This window comes from Dipodomys ordii, unplaced genomic scaffold (assembly GCF_000151885.1).
Source record: "Dipodomys ordii isolate 6190 unplaced genomic scaffold, Dord_2.0 Scaffold50, whole genome shotgun sequence".
NCBI classification, from domain to species: Eukaryota; Metazoa; Chordata; class Mammalia; order Rodentia; family Heteromyidae; genus Dipodomys; species Dipodomys ordii.
The window spans coordinates 8725214-8747724 of NW_012267266.1; the positions used below are offsets into that span (position 1 = coordinate 8725214).

Sequence of the window (22511 nt, forward strand, 5' to 3'; positions counted from 1 at the left end):
AATGTAAAAATTAAATGAAATAATGAATATATTTAGCAATGGGGGTACTCAGTGTGTGACAGCCTTCTTTTAGAGAACCTAACGTGTCTCATCTCCCAAAAGCACCCCTCACATACAGAGTGGGGTTCCTTGAGTTCCTTCATAATCTTCCCTGGCTACCTCTGTAATTACAACAAGGGTATTCAACATAAGATAGACTAATCAGTTTGGAGAAGAACTTAAAATTTGAACTCAAAGACAATTAGCTTTAGATGCTCTGCCTATAAGGTTACATTGACTCAATTGCCACTTGGAATCCCTTTAGAAATAGATACAGGAATACAGTCTTCTAAGAAAGCACAAATGAAGCATTAAGACAGTCAAAAGATAGTGATGAAAAGAAGTCTGAGTAGAGGCTGCAAAAGGAATGTAGGATGCTGCCTTGGACCTTCACTGTTCCCAGTCCTGGTTTCAAGAACTGCCTAAGCTAGCTGAATGACCTGCCATATACTTCTGTAAAGTAACCCTGTTTTCTTATGATAAATCCCTTCTGCTTAAGGAGTTTCTGTCCTCTATAAGCAGAAAAGACCTCTAGAGGAAAAAAGAATTCTAGCTATTTGAAATTGAATAGGACTCAACACTACAAATAAAAAATGTACTTACTGTAAATGATGGAGCGAAAGTAAAAAATAATGAACAGGGTGAAGTAACAGGCAGTTTTCTCTCCTATCATTCTGTTAACATGACATAAGGCTAGTCTTGACCAAAGTATAAAAAGCCTTCTTTTTTAGTAAATATTTTCATTGTAAATATACTGTAGAGAGGGGTTACAGTTACATGAGTAAGGTAATGAGTATATTTCCTATTGAGCATTGTTACCCCCTCCTTTGTTTTTCCCCTACCACCCCTTCCCTCCCCACCTTCCCAACTCCTCCCTCCCCCTCCAAAGTCGAAAAGTTTGTTTTCAACATAGTGTTTTGTACAACTCATTGTTACAATGGGTCAACCTGTATCTTTATTTCAGCTTTTTCTTATATCGCTTCCCCTCCCTAAATTAGATGCAGGGCACCAGATCAAATATAGTAAAAACAGGGATTATACCACAGGGGAAGAACATACAAGAGAAACAAAAAAAATCACATAGTATACTGTAAGTACATTAAACAACAACAAAGACAAAACTTCTTGCATCCCTATCTCGGGGTTCATTTCGCTTAACATCATCTTATATGGTCATATGTACATAGCTTTTGACCTTTTCTGCTTATCCTAGACATATACTAATTATTGAAAATAAGGGAAACCATGGGACCTATGTTTCTTTGAGCCTGGCTTACTTCACTTAATACAATTTTTTCTAAGTCTTTCCATTTCCTAACAAATGGGGCAATGTCATTCTTTCTGATGGAGGCATAGAATTCCATATTCTTGATCACATGTTCTTGATCCATTCATCTACTGAGGGGCATCTGGATTGGTTCCATATTTTAGTTATGGTAAATAATGCTGTGATAAACATAGTTGTGCTGTTAGCTTTAGTGTGGCCTTGTTTGTAATCATCTGGGTAAATGCCCCAAAGTGGGATTGCTGGGTCATAGGGGAGCTCTATGTGGAGTCTTTGGAGGAACTTCCATACTGCTTTCCAGAGTGACTGAATAAGTTTACACTCCCACCACAATGCAGTATGGTTCTCTTCTGGCCACATCCCATCCAGCATCTGTTAGAGTTCTTGATTATAGCCATTCTAACTAGGGTGAGGTGGACTCTCAATGTTGTTTTGATTTGCATTTCTTTTATGGCTAGAGAAGTTGAACGTTTCTTTATGTGTCTATTGACCATTCTTATTTCCTCTTCAGAAAAATATCTCTAAGTCTTTAGCCCCCTATTTAACCAGGCAGTTGTTTCTTTGAGGATTTGTTGTTGGGAAATTTAATTTTGTGAGTTCTAAGTATATTTTAGATATGAGATCCTTGTTCATTCTATGGCTAGTAAAGATCTTTACCCAATCCATGGGCTTTCTATTGATCTTGCTAGCTATGTCCTTTGCCATGCTGAAGCTCTGCCGTTTCATAGAATCCCATTTGTCCAACCTTTCTTTGATTTGTTGTGTTTCTGGGTCTCTAATAAGAAAGGTTCAGCCTGTGCCAAGGAACCCTAGAGGTGCCTGCTTCGACTTCAAGGTCTTTGATCCATTTGGAGTTGATTCTGGTGCAGGGTGATATATACAGATCTAGCTTTAGTTTTCTACAGGTATTTAACCAATTTTGCCAGCACCATTTACTGAAGAGGCTATCTGTCTTCCATTCTATTTTTTTTTTGTGGGGCCTGAACTCTGGGCCTGGGCGCTGTCCCTCAGCTCTTCAGCTCAAGGCTAGCACTCTACCACTTGACTCCCAGAGCCACTTCCAGCTTTTTTTCTTTTTGCTTATATGATTCTGAGGAATCAAACTCAGGGCATCACGCATGCAAGGCAAGCACTCTACCACTGAGCCACCTTCCCAGCCCCCCCCCATTCTATTTTTTTTAGCTCGCTTATTGAAGATTAGATGGCTATAGGTCTGTGGGTTCATTTCTGCATTTTCAATTCTATTCCATTGGCCCTTGGGTCTATTTTTGATTACTGTTTTGATTACTATGGCTTTGTAGTAGAGTTTGAATTTGGTATTGATATTCCTCCAGCATTGTTCTTTCTGTTAAGAATCATTTTTGCCATTTGGGGTCTTTTATTGTTCCATATGAATTTTTGGGTTGGTTCTTCTATTTCATTGAAGAATGAGGTTGGGCTATTGATAGGTATTGCACTGAATTTGTAGATAGCCTTTGGCAGTATTACTGTTTTCACAATGTTAATCCTCCCAATCCAGGAGCACAGGAGGTTTTTTTCCACTTCCTTAGTTTTGCTTTCATATCCTTTTAAAAAGCCCTCTTGTTGCCTTCTCTTCCTTTCTGCTAATGTTAGAGGACTTTCAGTTGGTTCACTAGGTATTCCTGAGTTCTAAATAATGTTGTATGTATGCTATGCTACAACTTTTCTACCAATAACTGTAAGTCAAAGTTTACTTGTCTTCTGCCCCTTTACCAAATACCTCTTTCTTTCTTTTCTTTTCTGTCTTTCCTTCCTTCCTTCCTTCTTTCTTTCTTTTTCTGTAGGTCATGGGGCTTGAACTCTGGGACTGTGTGCTTGAGCTCTTCAGCTCAAGGCTAGAGCTCTACCACTTGAGCCATAGTGTCACATCTGGTATTCCGGGGGCTAATTGGAGATAAGAGTCTCACGGACTTTCCTGCCTGGGCTGACTTTGAACTGCAATCCTCAGATCTCAGCCTTCTGAGTAGCTAGGATTACAGGCATGAGCCACCAGTGCCTGGCAAATCTCTTGCTTTTCAAGGAGGTAACAAGACACCATGGTACATTAGCTCAAGCCAACAAGCCAACATGTTAACTCATTATAGTAAAAATGAAGATTTCTCTTTCATTCATATATATCTATACACATATGTATTTACTCATGTAAATATATTCATATTTATTCACACACATACACACACACACACACAAAACTCCAGGGGAAATTCTTTAATTAAAGTGAGTCAAATCAGTAGTGAGATGTTTTCACACTGAATAAGGTAGCAAGATAAATAATTTGTAGAGCATTCTTGTACTAGCAAAAGTAGTTAGAGAAGTCTATATATTTTTGGTATATTTCAAATTATTCAGCAATTCTCTCTGTATTGCAGCAAAATTGGTCTAGAAGTTAAAAATAAAAACACAGCTTAATCTATTCAAAATTATACCCAAACATCAGAATGAGAAAGTCAGTCACAAATGCTTAGTCAATCTACTGAAATGATCACATCTCTATGCTGATTCTGTTTTAATTAACAGATAACAGAAGGGAGGTGTCTAAGCAATCGTGTATTAAAAAAAAACTTAAAAACTGAGGCTCTAGTTAAACAGAACTTCAGTACCAAAGCACATTGCATTAATTGTTCACTGAGAATAGCACCTTCTTGGTACAGCTGCTTTAAATGACATATGACAGGCTTTAGCATTCTCTTCTGTTCATGTTTGTCCTTACAAGTCCAGAAAGACACCTCGTTTCACCCAGTGGCAGATAGCCTCTGCCCAAGTCTCCTTCATAATGGAGGCAATGCTTCTAACAGTCATTTCAAAGTGTCTCTAGGACAGATGCAGAGGGCCCAAATTCATTTTCTTTTACTATGATGTTGGTTGTGCAAGATACTATTTTCTAACTAATAAATTCCCTAATGCATAAGATAAGCTTATGATATCCACTCTTCTAGTTTTGAAAATTTGTTCATTCACCTTGAAGTGGCACTGTACCAAAATGGAATTGGCAGTGAATAATGTAAGTAAAAATAACTGTACTCATAAAGCTTGCATTCTCTTGATTTTACATCTATTGATTCCACTGTTTGCTACTCAGTAAACCCCAATGAATGTCAGCTATCAGGATTATAGTTGAATGAACTGGCATAATCTCAAATCCTAACTCCAAAATGCTTCAAAAGCTATAATTTCTGAATGGCAGCATGATGTTACAAGCTGAAAATTTCAACCTGATCTTGTGTGATAATTTGCTGTCAAAGCATGTGTGAGCCAAGAACATGGGGTTTACAACTAGAGCAAGACAAAAAAAAGGTGTTTTCCTGGTCTCACTGCTTCCCAATTTTTTAAAGCATACAATACAATGTCTTAAAAAAACAAACATAAAAGGGAAACTACATTTGACATTTACCTTAAAAATGTGCATGCATAAGCATGATCAGAAATCACAGGGTGAGGCAATTTCCTTCCAGAACACTTACGTGAAATGTAGTATTGTTCTTTTCTGGGCTAAGATTAAGCTTTCTTAAATTAGTTTTTCCAATGAAATTGAAAAAGTTAGTTTTAAACCTACTATACATTCTCATGAGATCATACAATTTGAAGGATTTTGTGAACTTTTGTTCAAGCTACTTACCCAGTTAAAACCCATGTTTCTACTTTCTTAAAATTTGAAAATATGCTCACCCATCTTAACTTAATTACATGGTATATGTGGCTTTTGGTAGAAAAAACTTCCTTAAATCATATCCCTTCAGATTTCTCAGCCTGGTAATATCAAACTCTGAAGTTCCCTGATTAGGTGATTTCTCATAGGCAACATTGCCAGCTTTGTTTTCATTGTTATTTTTGCTTTCAACTTTTCTTCAGCTAGATTATTCTCCTTCCATTCAACAACACAGCAATCAATCAAGTCTTAGTCAACTGGGCAGTGTTCTCTGCACAGCTTTTCTTCGTGTGTGTGTGTGTGTGTGTGTGTGTGTGTGTGTGTGTGTGTGTGTACTGGGACTTGAACTAAGGGCCTGCATACTTTTGGCTCAAACCTGGTGCTCTACCACTTGATCCTCAGCTTTGTTACTGGTTTCTGCTGAGTAATTGGAGGTAATTGTTTCAAAGACTTTCCTGCCTGTATTGGTTTCCAACCTCGATTCTCAGATCTCAGCCTCCTGAATAATTAGGATTAAGGTGTGAGCCATCAGAGCTCAGATCACATTTTTTATACTACTCCCTAAGATTTTGTACATATTATCATAACATTATCTCTTTATATAATTGTTAATAATATTTTGTTATAGCTACCTGCAAGGAGGAACCACATCCCCAAACAAGTTTGACCAATACATAGGGAGTATCCCTTATCTGAAATGCTTGGAACTATAGGTGTTTTTGAATTTCTGAATTTGTGGGATTATGAAATTTTGCATACACACAAGGAGATACCATGTGCAATGCATTTATGAGTCATTCACACAATAGATACATTTAAAAAATAATTTTGTACATAAAACAGTTTCGTAGTGTGGGAGGTATTTTATTGCTGCTCAAAAAATTTCAGACTTGGGAGCATTTGGGATTTCAGATTTTCAGATTAGCAAAGTTCAATTTCTTATACTGGAAATACCATTGTTTTCAATGGTTATGCACAACTCACTGAAAAATGTGATTGGACAAATATATATTTATTATTCTATAAGAAAAACATCACTGAGTTAGAACAATCAAACATTAAGTGAAAATAATATAAAAAATATGGCACTTCTTTAAGACAAAACTTTTTTGGCTATCAACAGTGACACAGAACAGCATAAAACTAAGAAATGTTCCCTATACTCTCTATAGGTTATTTTTAAAAACATGGCAGAAAGTGGGTACTCCCTTTAATTTTATTATCTTATGTTTTTTGTTCTGATGGTACTGAGGTTTGAACTTGGGACTGTGTTGCTTACTAGGCAGGTGCTCTACCACTTCAGCCAGATCCCTAGCTCTTTTGTTTTAGCTATTTTTTGAGATAGGGTCTCATTTTTGTTTGTAGCTTCTTCCCACTGTCCACATCTCCCATAAAGTTGGGATTCAATTTGTGACAATATGTAAAGCTTAATTTATGAGATATTTGCCAACTTTTTAATGAGGCTAGCCTTGAACTTCAATCTTCCTGATCTTCATCTCCCAAGTATTTGAGATAATAGGTGGAAGCCATTTTACCCCAGTCAGTTTATCCCTTTAAAATACCAACAAAACAGTAAATGAAGACAGCAGTACAAAAGCAAATTTTAGAAACCCAAATTAATTTAATCTTAAAACAAGACTCATCACCAATAGAATCTTAAATGCTTATCATTTAAGTCTAATTTAATGTGAACCTCAATCCACTGAACCTCAAAACTAATCAAATTTAGTATTCTTTGTGGAGTTATACCTAACAATGTAGTAAGAAAGCAATGTAAGTGAATGCACACATGCTGCAGCTTCTCAGTGTACATTCAGTAGTCTTATAAAATACTAGCAGGTGGGAAAACATTACATTGGCCTATAGAATAATTGTAAAGAAAATTCAGCTGATTATAATTAAACACAAATGCAAGATGTCAGAAATTCTCAAGTTAGAAACAGAAATTATTACCATCAGAAACAGTATCAACACAACTTTTCTGGAAGTTAAATGGAAATTATAAGAACATTTTCTAAAAGCATGTCATCACAATGTAATTATTTCTTTCTACTTTATAGTTGTCATACTTTTTTTTTACTTAATGAAAGATTGCTCTGCATTTCTCACAGTAATAAAAAAAATAAAGAAAATGTATCCATCAAAAGTTCAAAGGCTATGTCTAGGGAGAGACAATCAGGAATACCTTAATGCATTAAGTTCCAGTGACCTCTACTCAGTGAGCAGGATAAAATTTAAAAGTTAATATAAAATTTAAAGCATGTTATGAATTTTCCCTCAGATTTGTTGGACATAAAGCACACACATGTAATTATTTTAATAAATAATATTTGGAATGTTAGAAATAGGGTATGTTGACTACTCCTATACAAGAAAAACTAAAAGGTTATCTTGGTGTTTTCATTATTTAAACCAATTTTTAAATATCTCACTCTTTTCCAAAGAGGAAAAAAAACCTTTTTCACTATAGTAAATACTATGTGTTTTTACTTTTATATTTTTGACAATGTGTCTTAAATGTTTTTTTTAAAACTGTAAGTTAAATCCCATTGTAGGGACTACTGTTTTCAGAGATATGCACAAATTTTGCTGCTATACAAAATTTAACACAAGCTGGGTGTCAGTGGCTCACGCCTGTAATCCTAGCTACTCAGGAGCCTGAGATCTGAGGATCAGAGTTCAAAGCCAGCCCAGGCTGGAAAGTCTGTGAGACTCATCTCCAATAAACCACTAGAAAACCGGAAGTGGCGCTGTGGCTCAAGCGGTAGAGTGCTCGCCTTGAGCTGAAGAGCGCAGGGACAGTGCCCAAGCCCAGAGTTCAAGTCTAACGACAAAAAAAAAAAAATTAACGCAAGAATAATTTTTCTCAATACAATGTCATGTATCAGTCATGCACTAAAATGAAAAGACAGAAATGAATTTATCCAAAAGAGCATTTATGTAAGTTTACCGAAGAACAAAAGATCATTGCCTAGAGATATAGTAAGAAGTATCTAGTTTTCATGACTAACAAGGGAAAGAAGATAGAATTCAATGGAACTAATAGAAAAATTATTACTATACTGTGGCCAGTAAGAAAAAAAATCACATCAAACATTTAAAACTTAGATGTGTATTTAAGATTAATGACAAAAAGAAAAAGATGATAAATTTGGGACCAGGGCTTGTGAGACATGACTAATCAATTACTAACTCTGTAGCTGATCTGAATTCTTCCCAACATATACCACAGGGAGCCACAAGCAATCACTGAATGTTGGCACTGATGCTGAAACTTATTCATCAAACATGCTCTCAGTGACACAGTCCAAGATGTTCAATGGGAAACCTCTCCAGCAACAAATGTTACAGTACTATGTATAATCTGCCAGAATTGTAGTCCAACAAAGGCTGACTTTGAAACACTTGTGAATGCATGAAAAGTTGTAGAAGGTAAAGTTGGGACACATTACAGCAGATACTATGATGGGCATAGAGAGATAAATTTAGTAAATTTAATAAATTGCTGTCATCAGCAATCTAGATTTTTTAAAATTCTAATTAAAAAGAAAAATCCCCTGTGGGGAAGATAATCACCCTATACAACAGGAATCTGAGACAATGGTCCCTTAAATGAAGTGCACCAGAAACTTCAATTAATAAAATAAGGTTAATAGTATGTATTTATATAGTTGGCCTAATCATTCAAAAAAAAACAGAGACAAAATGATTAAGTACAGTAGAGAATTGAGTGGAGTGTGTGGTACATAATACATTTGGCATCTCAGCAAACAAAAAACATTCCTAATGATAAGCAAAACCCTTTATGTTAACATGCTTTTAGCAACACTTGTTTCCTACCAATGAAATTAATGATAACATAATTCTTGTCCAAACTCAAATATTCCATAGGTGTTCAAGAAAAACTCTTGTAATGAGATTGAATGTATATTCATTAGAAGTAAAATGGACATACAAAGGCCTGACTTAGTTTTATTTTAATTTCCAGAAAAATAGCATTGCCACTGAAATATATTTTTAAAGTGTGTATACTATGAACCACACTAGAAAAATAGATCATAATCTTGATCTACCAGAGTAAGACTGAATGACATGCAAATGTTTTGAAGAAATCAGGTCAAAAGTGTCCACTGGGGACAAATAAATGTTCAATAAAGATGAAGGTAACTATGGTGAGTATGTTTTGCTATAATTGCACATTAGACAACCTTACCATATCAAGTCAACAACCTCAGCACAACCAGACCACAAAATAAGACACATCAGGGAGAAAAAAACGTACTTAATAATGAAACTAGTTTGAATAAAATCTGCAACAATCTGGTAGTGAAGCTTCCTCAGTATTATGAAGCAGAACACAATGTGCCCATTCTCTGCTTCATTTTCTTACATACACCTAGCCATATCTAGGTGTGACATGAATTCTGCATCATATCTTAACCTGATTTAAATTTATTAGTAAAAAAAAGCACCAAAAAACTCCGTCAGCTATAAGCAACAAAAACCACAATTTACACTTAGAATCAGCATGTGAAACTTTGAAACTATTGTCTAACTCAATGTTTTCTTCAAATAAGTGTTTCTGTGAACTGTAAAATCAACCAGCCAAATATAAAAAGAAAATATACATATTATGGAAGAAATTTGCTGTAATATGGGAGCAAATGCATCATTTCCTAGCAACTTATTAATAAACATGAAAAATATATGAGAAAGTGTTCTCCTTACCTGTGTATACAGTTTTTACTCTCGAGATACAACATTCCAGCAGCAGCATCTAAGGAAAACTTCACTAACTGTTTGACTTTTATTTCCTCCTTCTTCTTTCTCAGAAAGGAGAGAAAATCACCTCCTAAAGGAATTGAATAATGAACAATAAGAGAACACCATGATAGAAGTCACATTCATAGCCTCCTAAGGCTGTCTGACAGAACAAAAACCACATGTGTGGCCATGTTTTTGACCCCTTTGTTTAAAGGTGAGGAAGGAGAGAAAACCTGAAAAGAACACACTGTTCTTGTCAGCAGGCTAACACCATACTGTTTTCTAGATACAGGTTAAGTTCTGTGAGTGCTTCACACTGTATGTTATCCAGACAATAATTCTCCAAAGCCACACTGTGGCTAAGGTGTGCTTTACTAAAATTCTATCTTATTTCCTAATACCAAACAAATGGCTGTAATCACTACTAGTTTCAATGATTGATTAAAAATGAAAACTATTCACACCACTCTCTACCTCTGTGTTATTACCTGCAGACAAAGATAGTCCCAATTTGCATACAATATAGACACTTCCCAGACTGAATTTTTGTGTGCCAAATAAGATTCCAGTGGTGGCTTGGATAAACAAGATATTATGGGCCAAGACATCTATAAGAGTATCCAAATAGTTTTTCGAAATTTACTGTTAGCCACATTGTATAAAGTTAAACGAAGACGGCACAAATGGGGCTCAGAACTCCATCTTTCCCTGAACAAAGTCGATTATCTGAGCTTTTTTTTTTAGCTTGAGCCCCCCCCTCCCCTGCACCTTGGCCTGCCAGTTGGCTGCAAAGAGGAAAGTCACACACCTCCACTGTAAAGACAGTTATCGCCTTTCTGAGGAAATGCCCAAACTACTGCTGCCTGAGGGCCAGCAGGCAGAGTGCCTCAGGAGCAAATCACACAACTGTGCAACCTGCATTTCCATTCATCATCCTAGATCTCCACAATAAAACTCAAACAGGTTCCCAAAGGGAGGAAATGGGTGCTCTAAGCAAATGAGAATGGAGGCTTCTGCTGAATTCTATACCAGCTTGTTTAACTTTGACCGTAAAAGAGGAATGAACAATAAAAAAGATTAACAAGCTATCCATCAAAATCAGGAGACACAGAAGAACTACTGTACAAGCCCCATTGCTTAATCTTGAAGTACTAGTGTTAAAGGAATTGACTCAATAATTTAAAGGTCTTTGAGTCAATAACTTAAGTTCTAGTTAGACCTTAACCTTGTTCCTTAACCTTTATCCATAACCCAGCATCCAGCCCAATGCAACATATTACGGTATGTTTTATTCTACCAGACTATGGAAAATATAAGCCATAGCAAATCAAAATGGAAAAAAAGGGAACCACTATAAGTGGGAAAAATCTGGATGAATAGTTTACACATTCTTACATTCATCTTTTAGCCACATTGGAAAATAAAGCCTTTAGCGTCATGTTTCAATTAAAAAAAAAAAGTTGAAGGAAGGGAAGTTTTAATACTATATTTTCTTAACCTATCACAAATATGTCAACATTTACCAATATAATAGTTTATATAGTTTACATTTAATACTAAGTCTCCAAAATATATTTCATGCTTATGTAGGTTAATTTATAAACTGAAGATAGGGACTGAACACATGGCTCAAGTGGCAGAGCACTAGCCATGAACAAGCAAACCAAGTGAGAGAGCAATGCCCTGATCAGGCCCTGGTACTGGCACAAAAAAATAAAAATTATATACAAAATAAAGCTAGCTACCACACAATTCTACTACTGATCTCCTAGTTCATATCCAAAATAACCTGTCAACATATAGTTGAGAAACCTGCACACCATGTTTATATGTGACAGCCCAACTATAAAATTAGTCAAGCTGTTGATCAACCTGAAGAATAAAGAAAATGTGGTGTGCATATGTACACATATGTACATATGTACTATTCAACCACAAAAAAGAATTAAATATCCTTCTGCAGAAAAATGAATGACAGGTTAGAGACATGGCTCAGCCTACCAGGACGTACCAAAATCTCCTGTTAAAGGAACACTACAGTGGCTCCCACCTATGACTTCGATATTTGAGAGGAAAATAACAGGAAGGTCTCAGTTCCAGCCCAGCTACCACAATGTTTGAGATTCCCATCTTAATAAAAAATGTAGGGTTTGGTGGTTCATGCCCATCATTCCAGAAACAATGGGTAGCATAAATGTAAGGTCTGTGGTCCATGCTGGCCCAGGTAAGACCTAATCTCAAAAATAACTAGAGCAAAGTAACAGACTAAAATGTAAACAACAAAAAATAGGCTTGAGGCATGATTCAAGTGCTAGTGTCTTTTTGTATGAAACTCTGAATTCAAACCTCAGTTCTCCTCACTACACAAATCTGTTAAAATGAACTTGAAATCATTAGTTATTATCTGAACCAGTATTCACACATTTTTAAAAATCTAGATATTTGTTTGGCCTGCTTTAGAAAAATATACCCTTCTAGTTTTGAAATCATATAACACTGTTCAGTTTATGAAGTTCAAATGAAAAGCTCTTTTGTGCTGTTTAGTTGTAAAGGAGCCCATGGTACAATCTCATGCTCGGTGGGATCCTGTTATTATCCCTTCACCAAGGTACTTCATATTCTGCACTTTTCCTCTTCTCACCCTTTTAAACTTTGCTTCTTTATATAATCCTTTTTGCCTGCCCCACCTGCTACTGCAGAATATAAACCCTAGTGAGTGCAGTATATCTTCATCCAATATGGACTAAGCTAATAAATTACACACATTGTTCAACAATTATTCAATATCAGCTTAGTGCTAGTCCATTACCTTAAGAAAGATAATACACAGTACTAAAAAATCAGACAAAAATGATATTAATTCAGTAATACTAAGAAGTTAGAGCTTTAAGTAGCAACTTCCAAAGATTCACAGAGGAATTTCCCTTATTCTTTTGTTTTAGCAGTATTCCTTGAACTCTGGCTCTTGCACTAGTTAAGCAGGTCTATAACTTGAGTGAACACCTAGCCCTTTTTCTTCTTCTCATTTTTCAAATAGCGTCTGATCCCTCCAGGTATTTACCCCCTGGCCTGGCCTATAAATCCTCCCAATATCAGTCTCCAGAGTAGCTGGTACTATAGGCATGAGTCACCATACCAAGCTTCAAAAAGGATGTATTATTGTCTTATAGTTAAATCAACAATATTTCTGCCCTAGTAAAAGAAAAAAATCTTGCTTAAAATAATTACATATATTAAATAAAATTTAAATTTGTTTCCAATGTATAGCTACTCCACCTTCAGACAAAGTAGTCTGAAGAAGCAGAGCCAACAAACCCCTGTAACTAGCCAGCTTACAAAAGACTAAACAGAAGGCAGGCCTCCAGTAAAAATTTCATAATTATGATTCAATTAGGAAAGCCTGTGTCTCATGCAAGTACAAACATGTGGAACCTCAAAGCAAGTAAAACTCTCCAAGTGGCAGAAGTGTGGTTAGCTATTGATCCAGAAATAATCTTTTTGGTCTACTACTGAATCATTACCATTAAAGAAGTAAAGGCTGATAGTTTTCACCATTCAATGCAAGGTTAGTATGAGTTCACAAGACCTACAAAAGCACTTGGTAGATTATGGGGCAGACAGCTACTAGTTAGCTGTCTATCTGTATAATCTTAGATGCCCCATGAATGATGTTATGAATATTCAACTATTCTTTGCAAAGAGAAGGTTCCCTATACCTGGAGAGGGTAGAGTTGTGCTTTCAACTTTTTTTGGTAATTTTGATGAAGTGCCAAGTTAAACCCCCTAGTATTGTATACAGTACTCATACATGCACTGCATTCCACCCGTATAAATGTGTGCACACGTGTAGCATAGGTTAATTGCTTGAGCACAACACAACAATTTTGAGCTCAATGTTGGTGAAAGATGATAACATAACTTTTTTATCATCTTTTCTGTACCAGGGTTGTTTTTGTATGGGTATTACCTATGAAACCAAATAGGATGAGGATTTCCTAGAATTCTATAGCAATGATGAATTACAAAGACAATATTCAATTGTCTTAGTAATCAACGTTGCTTTAGTAGTCAACTTTTGGAATACTACTGAGATTGTCATGGTGAAAAGAACATGAATAGTTAAGTCAGAATAATCAATGTGATTTTCGTTAATTTCTTTAGTCTCTAACCTTTGCAAAGCAGAGGATTAATACCATTTATGCATCAAGATGGTTTTTAAATTAAAATTGTATCCACAGCACTAAGTGCCTACCATGTAGCATATACTATTATTTACTGTTCAAGACTGCTGTCTTGTTGGGGTTTTTTTTTGTCCAAAAATGAAGAGCTGTGACAGGTGCCGGTTGTTCGCTGTCTATCACTGCCTTCCCCTCAGCACAGTTTCTTTAGAGCATGGCTTCTCAAGAGTAAGAATGGTCCTCCATTGTATTAACCCAATAAATGAATTCCATTCCCTATCGAGGCAACTGGTTCAGGGATAGGTACAAGGCTTAGTTTACATGAGATAAGGTGTAAGAAGATGCTTAAAGAGAGGAAGAAACTCTGTTGGGAGAACAGGTAAGAAGTGCAACCAGAAATCTCAAGGCAGCACATGATACTAAAATGCCTGGTAGTCTTACAATGAAAGTATCTGAAAAGTATCGTAAGAGCTGAGATTGGTGGTGCACAGCTGTAATCCCAGAATAAGGGAAGCTGAGGTAGGAGGATGGAGAGTTCAACGTCAGCCTGAACTACGTACATTAGCTGCACTGATGACATATTGGAGCCACTGAATCACATATTAATTGAAACATGACTACTTCCTTCTAGATTTTTAAAGTAGATTTTTAAATTAAGCGAACTAAGAAAATCTCCAGAATTTTTTATATATCTTCTGTTCTAGTAACTGAATGGTATCTAATAGGTACACTACTACCTATATTAGAAGGAGTATTAAAATATTACATTAAATGTTTGATATTATTGAATAGTCCTCAACAAAGAGTTTATACCAACTTCAAGAGATAAAAGGCTGCGTCTTTCAACAGCTCTTTCCCAAATACTTCCAGTCATGCTAGGAAAATGTGATCTCACATGTTCTTTTATATTAATGGGTCTTTGAGGAATTGATAATATTTAAATTTGGACAGCTTATTATGTAAACAAGAATATTAATCTGACAATTTTTAATTGGAGAAAAGGAGTGGTTACCACCATATTATTCATGAATTATTGTCAATGAATCATAGAGACCTTAATTTATCTTCAAACAACTTCAGTTTATTAAATTAAGGGACAGATACTACCCCCCAATATTATGTAAATGTATAATTCATCATTCATGTTTTCAAGATATTAATCTGTTCCCTAATTAGTATGTTAAATTTAGTTGTGTTCAATTATACATTTAAAAATAAACTAGTATTCAAAGCCAATATTAATATATTGTTGCTTTCATTTTGTTGCAGAGCTGGCTACAAAAGAGACCTTGAATCTCAGAAAAGTTGACTGAGCAATCAATTCACACATTTATAAATAACAACCACAAAAACTAAAAGCCTAAGCCTCCTGCCACTTCCCTCTCCACAAACCACTGTTTACTACCAGAGGTAGTAGGTAGTAAATTGATGGCAAAACTGACTTCTTTCCCTCAAGGATGTCCTTGGCATAAAAGCATAAATACAGGAAAGAATAGGAAAATCAGGTAAATAAGATACTGGCTTTCAACCCTCCAGAACACCCTTCAAATATTTTGGTGCTACCATGGCATTTTTTGAAATAAAAATAATCAGTGGAATATTCACTTGATATGTATCTGCAGCTATAGAAATCCTGAGGAAAAGAAAAGAAGACATCTATTGTAGTCATCCTTAGATTGTTCAAAAGATACAGAATGAAAAAGCACACAAAAGTGTATTTAAAATTAATAAGGCCAAAACTATTATAAATGCAAATAATATTTTCAAAAAGTTTACATTAAATGTTTACAGATATTAAGATCCATAATAGACAACATTAATGGCCATTTTATAAGGATTGTCAGATGTTAATATTTAAATAATTAGAAACACATAGGTATATATTCACATTTATGCAAATTTTTGTTCATAGCCAGATTTTACGTGACTGAAATACGTTCAATCATTATAATACTGATTCACATATTGTAAAGTATATTACATTAAAACATACTTGAAAAGGACATATTACAGCAAAGTCTGAATGAACACCAAGTCTCCATTTCACCTTTTAATTTGTGGTTAAAAAAGCAAGAAGCAAATTTATTCTTTGAAGCACACAGTTCAACACTGATGATTGTATACAAATTCCCATATCTTTGATATTTATTTCATGCCAGACATTCTTTGCACATTAAAAAACTGTCCCCCGCCCCCTTCCTAACTCTGGTAACTCCCACTGTACTATTACTGTGAGTCTGACTGCTTCAGATATATCTTATAAGCAGGGCATGCACTGTTTGTATTCGTGTGACTGGTTTATTTCACTTAGCATAATGTCCACAGGCTTAGATGTGTTATGGTGTAGGACATTATTTGCTTCTTTTATAAGGATGAATAATATTCCCCTGTACACATAGAATATATTTCCTTTATCCATTTAGTCTATCCATGGGCATTTTGCTTGTTTACAAATTCATGTATATTATAAATAATATTAAATATACTTAATTTATGGATTTATTTGAAAAAATAACTCAAATCCTATTTTAAATTCTTTTCATTTTATAACTAGAGGTGGGATGGCTGGATCACAGATAGTTTGGCTTTTAAGTTATGAGAATGTTCCACAGTAACTTTGTTTTTACAATCCCCCCAACAGTACAAAAGAGATTTACTTCTCCACATTCTCACCAGCGCTTCTTTTTTGTAGAAGTCATCCTAACAAGTATGAATATATCATCATTTTATTTGAATTTCTCTGATTAGGTGAGCATAATACTCATTTGTTATATATTGTCTTTAAAAAATGATTAGTCTAGCCTTTTGCCCAGTTTTAAAATTGGATGTCTCCAAATAGTCTTGGCACAAGTACTTTCACTCATATTATCAAGTTCTATTTAAAAAAAACCCTAATGTTCTCTGTATTACTTAAGATTAATTTTAACAGAATTTTACTATATAAATTTGGAGACCATAAACTTTTCTTATTCCGACTTCGTTGGTAATTGTAGGAGCTTGGACAATTTGCTCAATTCCTCTGTATTGTATTCATTACATAAAGAAACCTCTAAGAGCCACTCTAGACCTAGTGAAAAATGGGGATGAGGAGGGAATTAAGTCACTATCACTGGGTTCCCAGTTTAAATATGCTCTACTTTGAGCATTTAGCATCAAATCTGATTTTACTGTGCATGTCTTCAATTGTCTTTTGTTTACATCAGGACTATAAAGTCTATCTCTGCATATATATGATCTTTAATAAACTTGGAGCTCCTCTACAAGTCTCCAGTGTAATTCTCATTATCATTCTAATAACTTATGCTATCATTTTATTCATTCCAGCATATTTTGTTAATCAACATATTATTATATTGAATATAAAATATCCCTCTCTAAGTTCACGTGTTGAGCATTGGTTCCAGTTGGTATATTTTGAGAGGTTCCAGAATGTAGGAGATTCAGTAGATATAGTAAAGCTGGAGGACAGAGATCACCAGGGATACGTCCTTGGGAGCTTCATCTTGCCCCAGATCCAAATCTTTTTCAGCTTCCTAAATAGTGAGGATGTGATCATCTCCTCTTCCTCTAAATCTTTCCACCACCACAATACTCCTCTGCCCACGTGGATGGGGGCATGCTGAGTTAACACTCAGAAATCATGAGCAAAATAAAGCTTTCTTCCCTTGTTGCTGTCAGGGTCTTGGTCACAGTAATGATACACATACTTTACCTTATATATTCAGTTTATAATCTCCTTCCTACTCCTTTCCTGTCTCTATCATAACCATTTACTTAGTAAGCACTTTCTTTTTAGATCTCAATAAACAACATGGTATAAATTGGCTTTATCCAGTTTATTCACTCTCATTATACAGACTTCTCAACTCACCAAAAATTAACTTTTACCAATTCACTTAACTCTGAAAAGCAAAGCCTTATTTAGCCCATCACTACTTATATGTTTTTACCAACAGGAAATACTTCATTGTTTCATATAAACTTCTATTAATTTTTCATCCATGTGACCCTTTCACATTCACTCAAACAGAATATTCATTCTACGTCATTTATTTGTGTGTTTGTGTGTAGGACAGTACTGTATACTGAAGGGTGTGTATTATATTACTTCTAATGGAACTCAGGGCAAAGCCTGTCCCTGTGGCTTTTCACTCAAGGCTGGTATTCTTCCACTCGAGCCAGAGTTCCACTCCTGGCTTTGAACCAAGATCCTCAGATCTCTTCTGAGTAGCTAAGATCACAGGTATGAGCCACCAGCACCTTTCCCAATTCCAAGCTTTTATGAGTTCCCAGAAAGCCTAGATCTAGTAAGATACTAAGGACAACATCATGCGCAAGTTAACAAAAAAAAATATTTTCATTAGAATATTAGGCTAAAAGCCAACGAGAGAGTATCAGAAGAACTTACATACCAGATTTTTATCAAATTAATCGCTTTTCTTGGGTTTTGATTATGTTATACGCTAAACACAAGTTTAAGTAGTAAGTAGACAGAAAAATGCCATATATAAATAGGACTTTTTCACATTATTTGCCATGAAGAAAAAATTGTTTATAAACAGAGGTAGTTATCTTAAGTGTCTATCTAACTGTACACACAGAGCATTATTATAATAGGAACCACAAAAAATGTGAATATGCTGGCAACAGGAAATGATTCTTTTCCACTGACTCATATGTTTCCAGACATTGGTCCAAGAACATGTTAGCAATAAGTAGGGATGGGGTCAGGATTAGGAGACTGCTCCATGCACGCCAATGGCTCCTAGTATCCGACAGCCATACTGCAGGGCAGTTTATGCAGGAAAGGTATAATCTAGAACTCTGCAGAATATGAGATGACAGCTTTTCCCCTGGATTTCATTAAAGTGACTAAAATCTTTCCTAGGCATCATTTCTTATTTGGCTGTAATGGCCCCAGGCAAGCATTTTGCTTAAGGGTTCGGGTATCTATACTGGTATGTCTTCCTTTTACAGTGAGAGCAGCATTTATTACTTCTAACTGTGCCTTCAGAGGTAAATTTTTTTTGTTAATGCTAGGAAACAATAAATAAAACTAAAATTATTACTGATATTCTTAAAATTTCATTCATTCTGCAACATAAGACAGTCAGACTAAGGTGAAATAAATATTTTCACACTGTAGAGGCACCAACCTGGAATTGCCAAGTGTTAAATTACCAGTGTCTTTTCAGTATCTTCTTCCACAGAGGAAGGTATTTTTTTTTAACCTATGGGAAAGCTTTCCTTTGTATTTATGAAACATTTATTTTTATAAGAAAAAAATCCATTTATCAAAGAGTAACAGTTTTATTCAGCTAACTAACCTGTAACTTTTATTTTTTTAATTAAAATAATTTTTTTGTTGGTTGTAGGGCTTGAACTTTGGGCCTGGGTGCTGTCCGTGAGCTCTTCAAGCTCAAGGTGAGCAATCTACCACTTGAGCCACAGCACCACTTCTGGTTTTCTGGTGGTTAATTGGATATAAGAGTCTCATGGACTTTCCTGCCTGGGCTGGCTTTGAACCGAGATCCTCAGATCTCAGCCTCCTGAGTAGCTATAACCTGTAACTTTAAACTCAGAAGATGGTAAGGTTATGATCCACTAAAATATTTGGATATGCTGGCAAAAGGAAATGATTCTCCTTAAAAGATTCACAAATTGCTCGAAATAGCTCCAAGAGCATTTGGAATACAGCAGTGCTAAAAAACAGGTCTATAGCCACAGTGTAATAATAAGTCTTAAAACTTAGTCATCAAGGGAGAACCTATGCAATAGCAATATTCATAAGACAATATGCTGAAAATGATCTGTACAAATTGGGGGGAGAGAAAGAGGGAGAAAATTGAGGGAAGGGGTAACAAATTAGACAAGAAATGTAATCACTGTCTTACTTATGTAACTGTAACCCCTTTGTACATCACCTTGACAATAAAATTTAAATTTTTATTAAATATTAGAGACATAGACAAAAAAAGTCATCAAAAAACCATAACAGGGAAGTGTATTGTTAATCACAGTTACTAGATAAACTGTTTTGCCAGAATCCCTACCTGGTGTCCAAAGTTGAAATAAAATAAGTTTGCATTCACTTTTTCTTGTCCTATTTGTCTTCCTATAAAATTAGGGCCAATTTTATCCTAATTCTTAGCGTATTTATCCACTTGAATAATGTAATTAGGGAACAGTGGGCACTTCTAAAAATAAATTTGTGTAAATCTTCTTGTCTATTTTTTTCCAGTGTTCATGTTCTGAAATGAAAAATACAGTTTTTATGAAATCTATCTTGTCTTATTACTTGAGTAGCCAACATCTATTAAAATCAACTCTATGATAGTATTCAGGTATGAGAAAATAATATGGACTGCTGATATAAATCTGTTGGCAACTTTTCTCTGGATGTAAACTATCAGAGGGCAGTTGATTCCTAGAAAGTGATTCTTTGTGTATTTTCTACCCCAACATGGAGCTGTCTCTATCACATAAGTGACTTGGTAAATACATATAAACTTTGTAAATGCATATAAAATTTTCTACAACACGTATCTACTGTAAAGCACTTCAGCAAAGTGTTCAACACTTTTTGTAGGCCCAGCCTTAGACTTCTTCTTCTCATTGCTTAGATGATATGCAGTACACAGACTCCCAATAAGAGGCATATCCTTCTTTCTTGAAGGAAGCTCAAGAGAAATGGACATTTGTACAGGCTGGCTTTATTTTCCAAATCTATCCAGTTTGACAGAGAAGAATAGACTAGAATATGTACTCAGTTTAAACTTTAAAAAATTGCCCTCAAATGGGAATACGTAAGCAATGCAACATTAGTCACAGATTCTAATGCTTTCCCTAAGTATAAGGAGTTGGAAAAAAGTTCTTGTTGGTAATAATTATTTTTCATTTCAATATTTGTTTTAATCTTACTATCTTGATGGTTGATATATTCCATACAATGTACTTGAGCACTTAATTGCTAAGATAGAGGGTAGTGGGGATGCCACTACTGCATGCATCTTTACTCTTGCTTTTTTAATATTCTTATTCTTTAGGTGTACTTTACGTAGTGCTGTTGGACCACTGTGAAGGCCTGTTGAGCACTTCTTGAGCCCAACCTTAGACTTTTACTACAATTTGGCAGTACTGGTGCTGGATACTATTAGAAATTATTTTTTATCTGCAGGCTTATACAAAACAATACTTTATTCCCATAATTTCTTCCTCTATAAAATAGAAATTACAGAAATACTTGATTTCTATATACAGTGGAACAAGTGTACTTGAAAAATTTCTTTGTACATTTTTAATATTTGAGGTTGTAATATATGTAAATATTATATTATTATTCTAGTCCAAAGTAATATTGCATCTTACCTAAAAAATATTAGACATTTAATAAATATTTATTGATTTGACATTTGTAGTGTTTGGATTACAAGAATTATCTTTTAGCTTTCAAATCTTTCAGTGTTTAATTCTTAATAAACTGTCTTCAGAAAGAAGCAAAAATTTTCCCTCCTCACTTTAAGAATTATATTTTACAACAGCAGAATATATATTTTTTCTTTTTGTTGGTCATGGGGTTTGAACTCTGGGCCTGGGCGCTGTCCCTCAGCTCTTCAGTCTCAAGCACACGCTCTACAAATTGAGCCACAGCACCACTTCCGGTCTTCTGAGTGGTTTATTGGAGCTAAGAGTCTCATGGATCTTCCTGCCCTGGCTGGTTTTGTTGAGTAGCTAGGATTACAGGCATGAGCCACAGTTGCCCAGCCAATACATTCCATTTTTAAGAAATCTTTTATTATACAAATTTCCCCTGATAACAAGCCTTCACAATGTTTGTTCCTGGAATTAACTGGCATATTTATATTTAAATTTAAACCTTAAAAATGCATTTAGTATAGTTACATTAACTATTGATTGTTTTAGTAAATTTTGGAAAGTTATTTAATTTATTTACACATATAGACTTCTTTTTTTTAACCTTTCATCAATCTATTTTCTTAAATTTTATTTTATGGTAAAGATGTTCTCTAGAGGGGTTACAGTTATATAAGTAAGGCAATGAGTGCATTACTTGTGGATCATTGTTACCCCTTCCCTTGTTATTGTCCCATTATCCCTTCCCTCCCCCACCTTTCACACTCCTCCCCACCCCACTCCACCCCACCTGAAGTTGTAAAGTTCATTTCCAATATCATGTCCTATAGGTATCATTGTTGCAAGGGGTCATCCTGTGTCCTTGTTTCAGTGTTTTGTTATTCCTCTTCCCCTCCCCAGATAAATTAACTTCGTAAAATTTGAAAAAAAGTTTGGAAAAAACATAGCAATAATATCAGTTGTATTGTAAGTCATTCCCTGTGTTATTACTCCACTGTTTATTTGGCTGTTAATGGCTATAGGGGAAGGAAAGTATATTAATATTAATTATATTAAGTATATATATATATATATATATAAATTAAGTATATTAATAGAAAGATAATGAGCCAGGCATGGTGAAGCTTACCTATAATACCAGCACTCAGAGGGTTGAGGTAGGAGGATTATGAACTACATAGCAAGAACACATCAAAATAGAAAA

At 35.1% G+C, this 22511-nt stretch overlaps 1 protein-coding gene across 1 annotated transcript in view; it reads right to left on the reverse strand.

The window, feature by feature from the left end:
- Positions 1 to 22511, reverse strand: part of Fer (fer (fps/fes related) tyrosine kinase) — a 356813-nt gene that overhangs the window by 96375 nt on the left and 237927 nt on the right. Inside the window, exon 15 of the mRNA XM_013020434.1 lies at positions 9720 to 9843. Within this exon, the coding sequence (XP_012875888.1) occupies positions 9720 to 9843 (124 nt within the window). The remainder of the gene's footprint in view (positions 1 to 9719; positions 9844 to 22511) is intronic.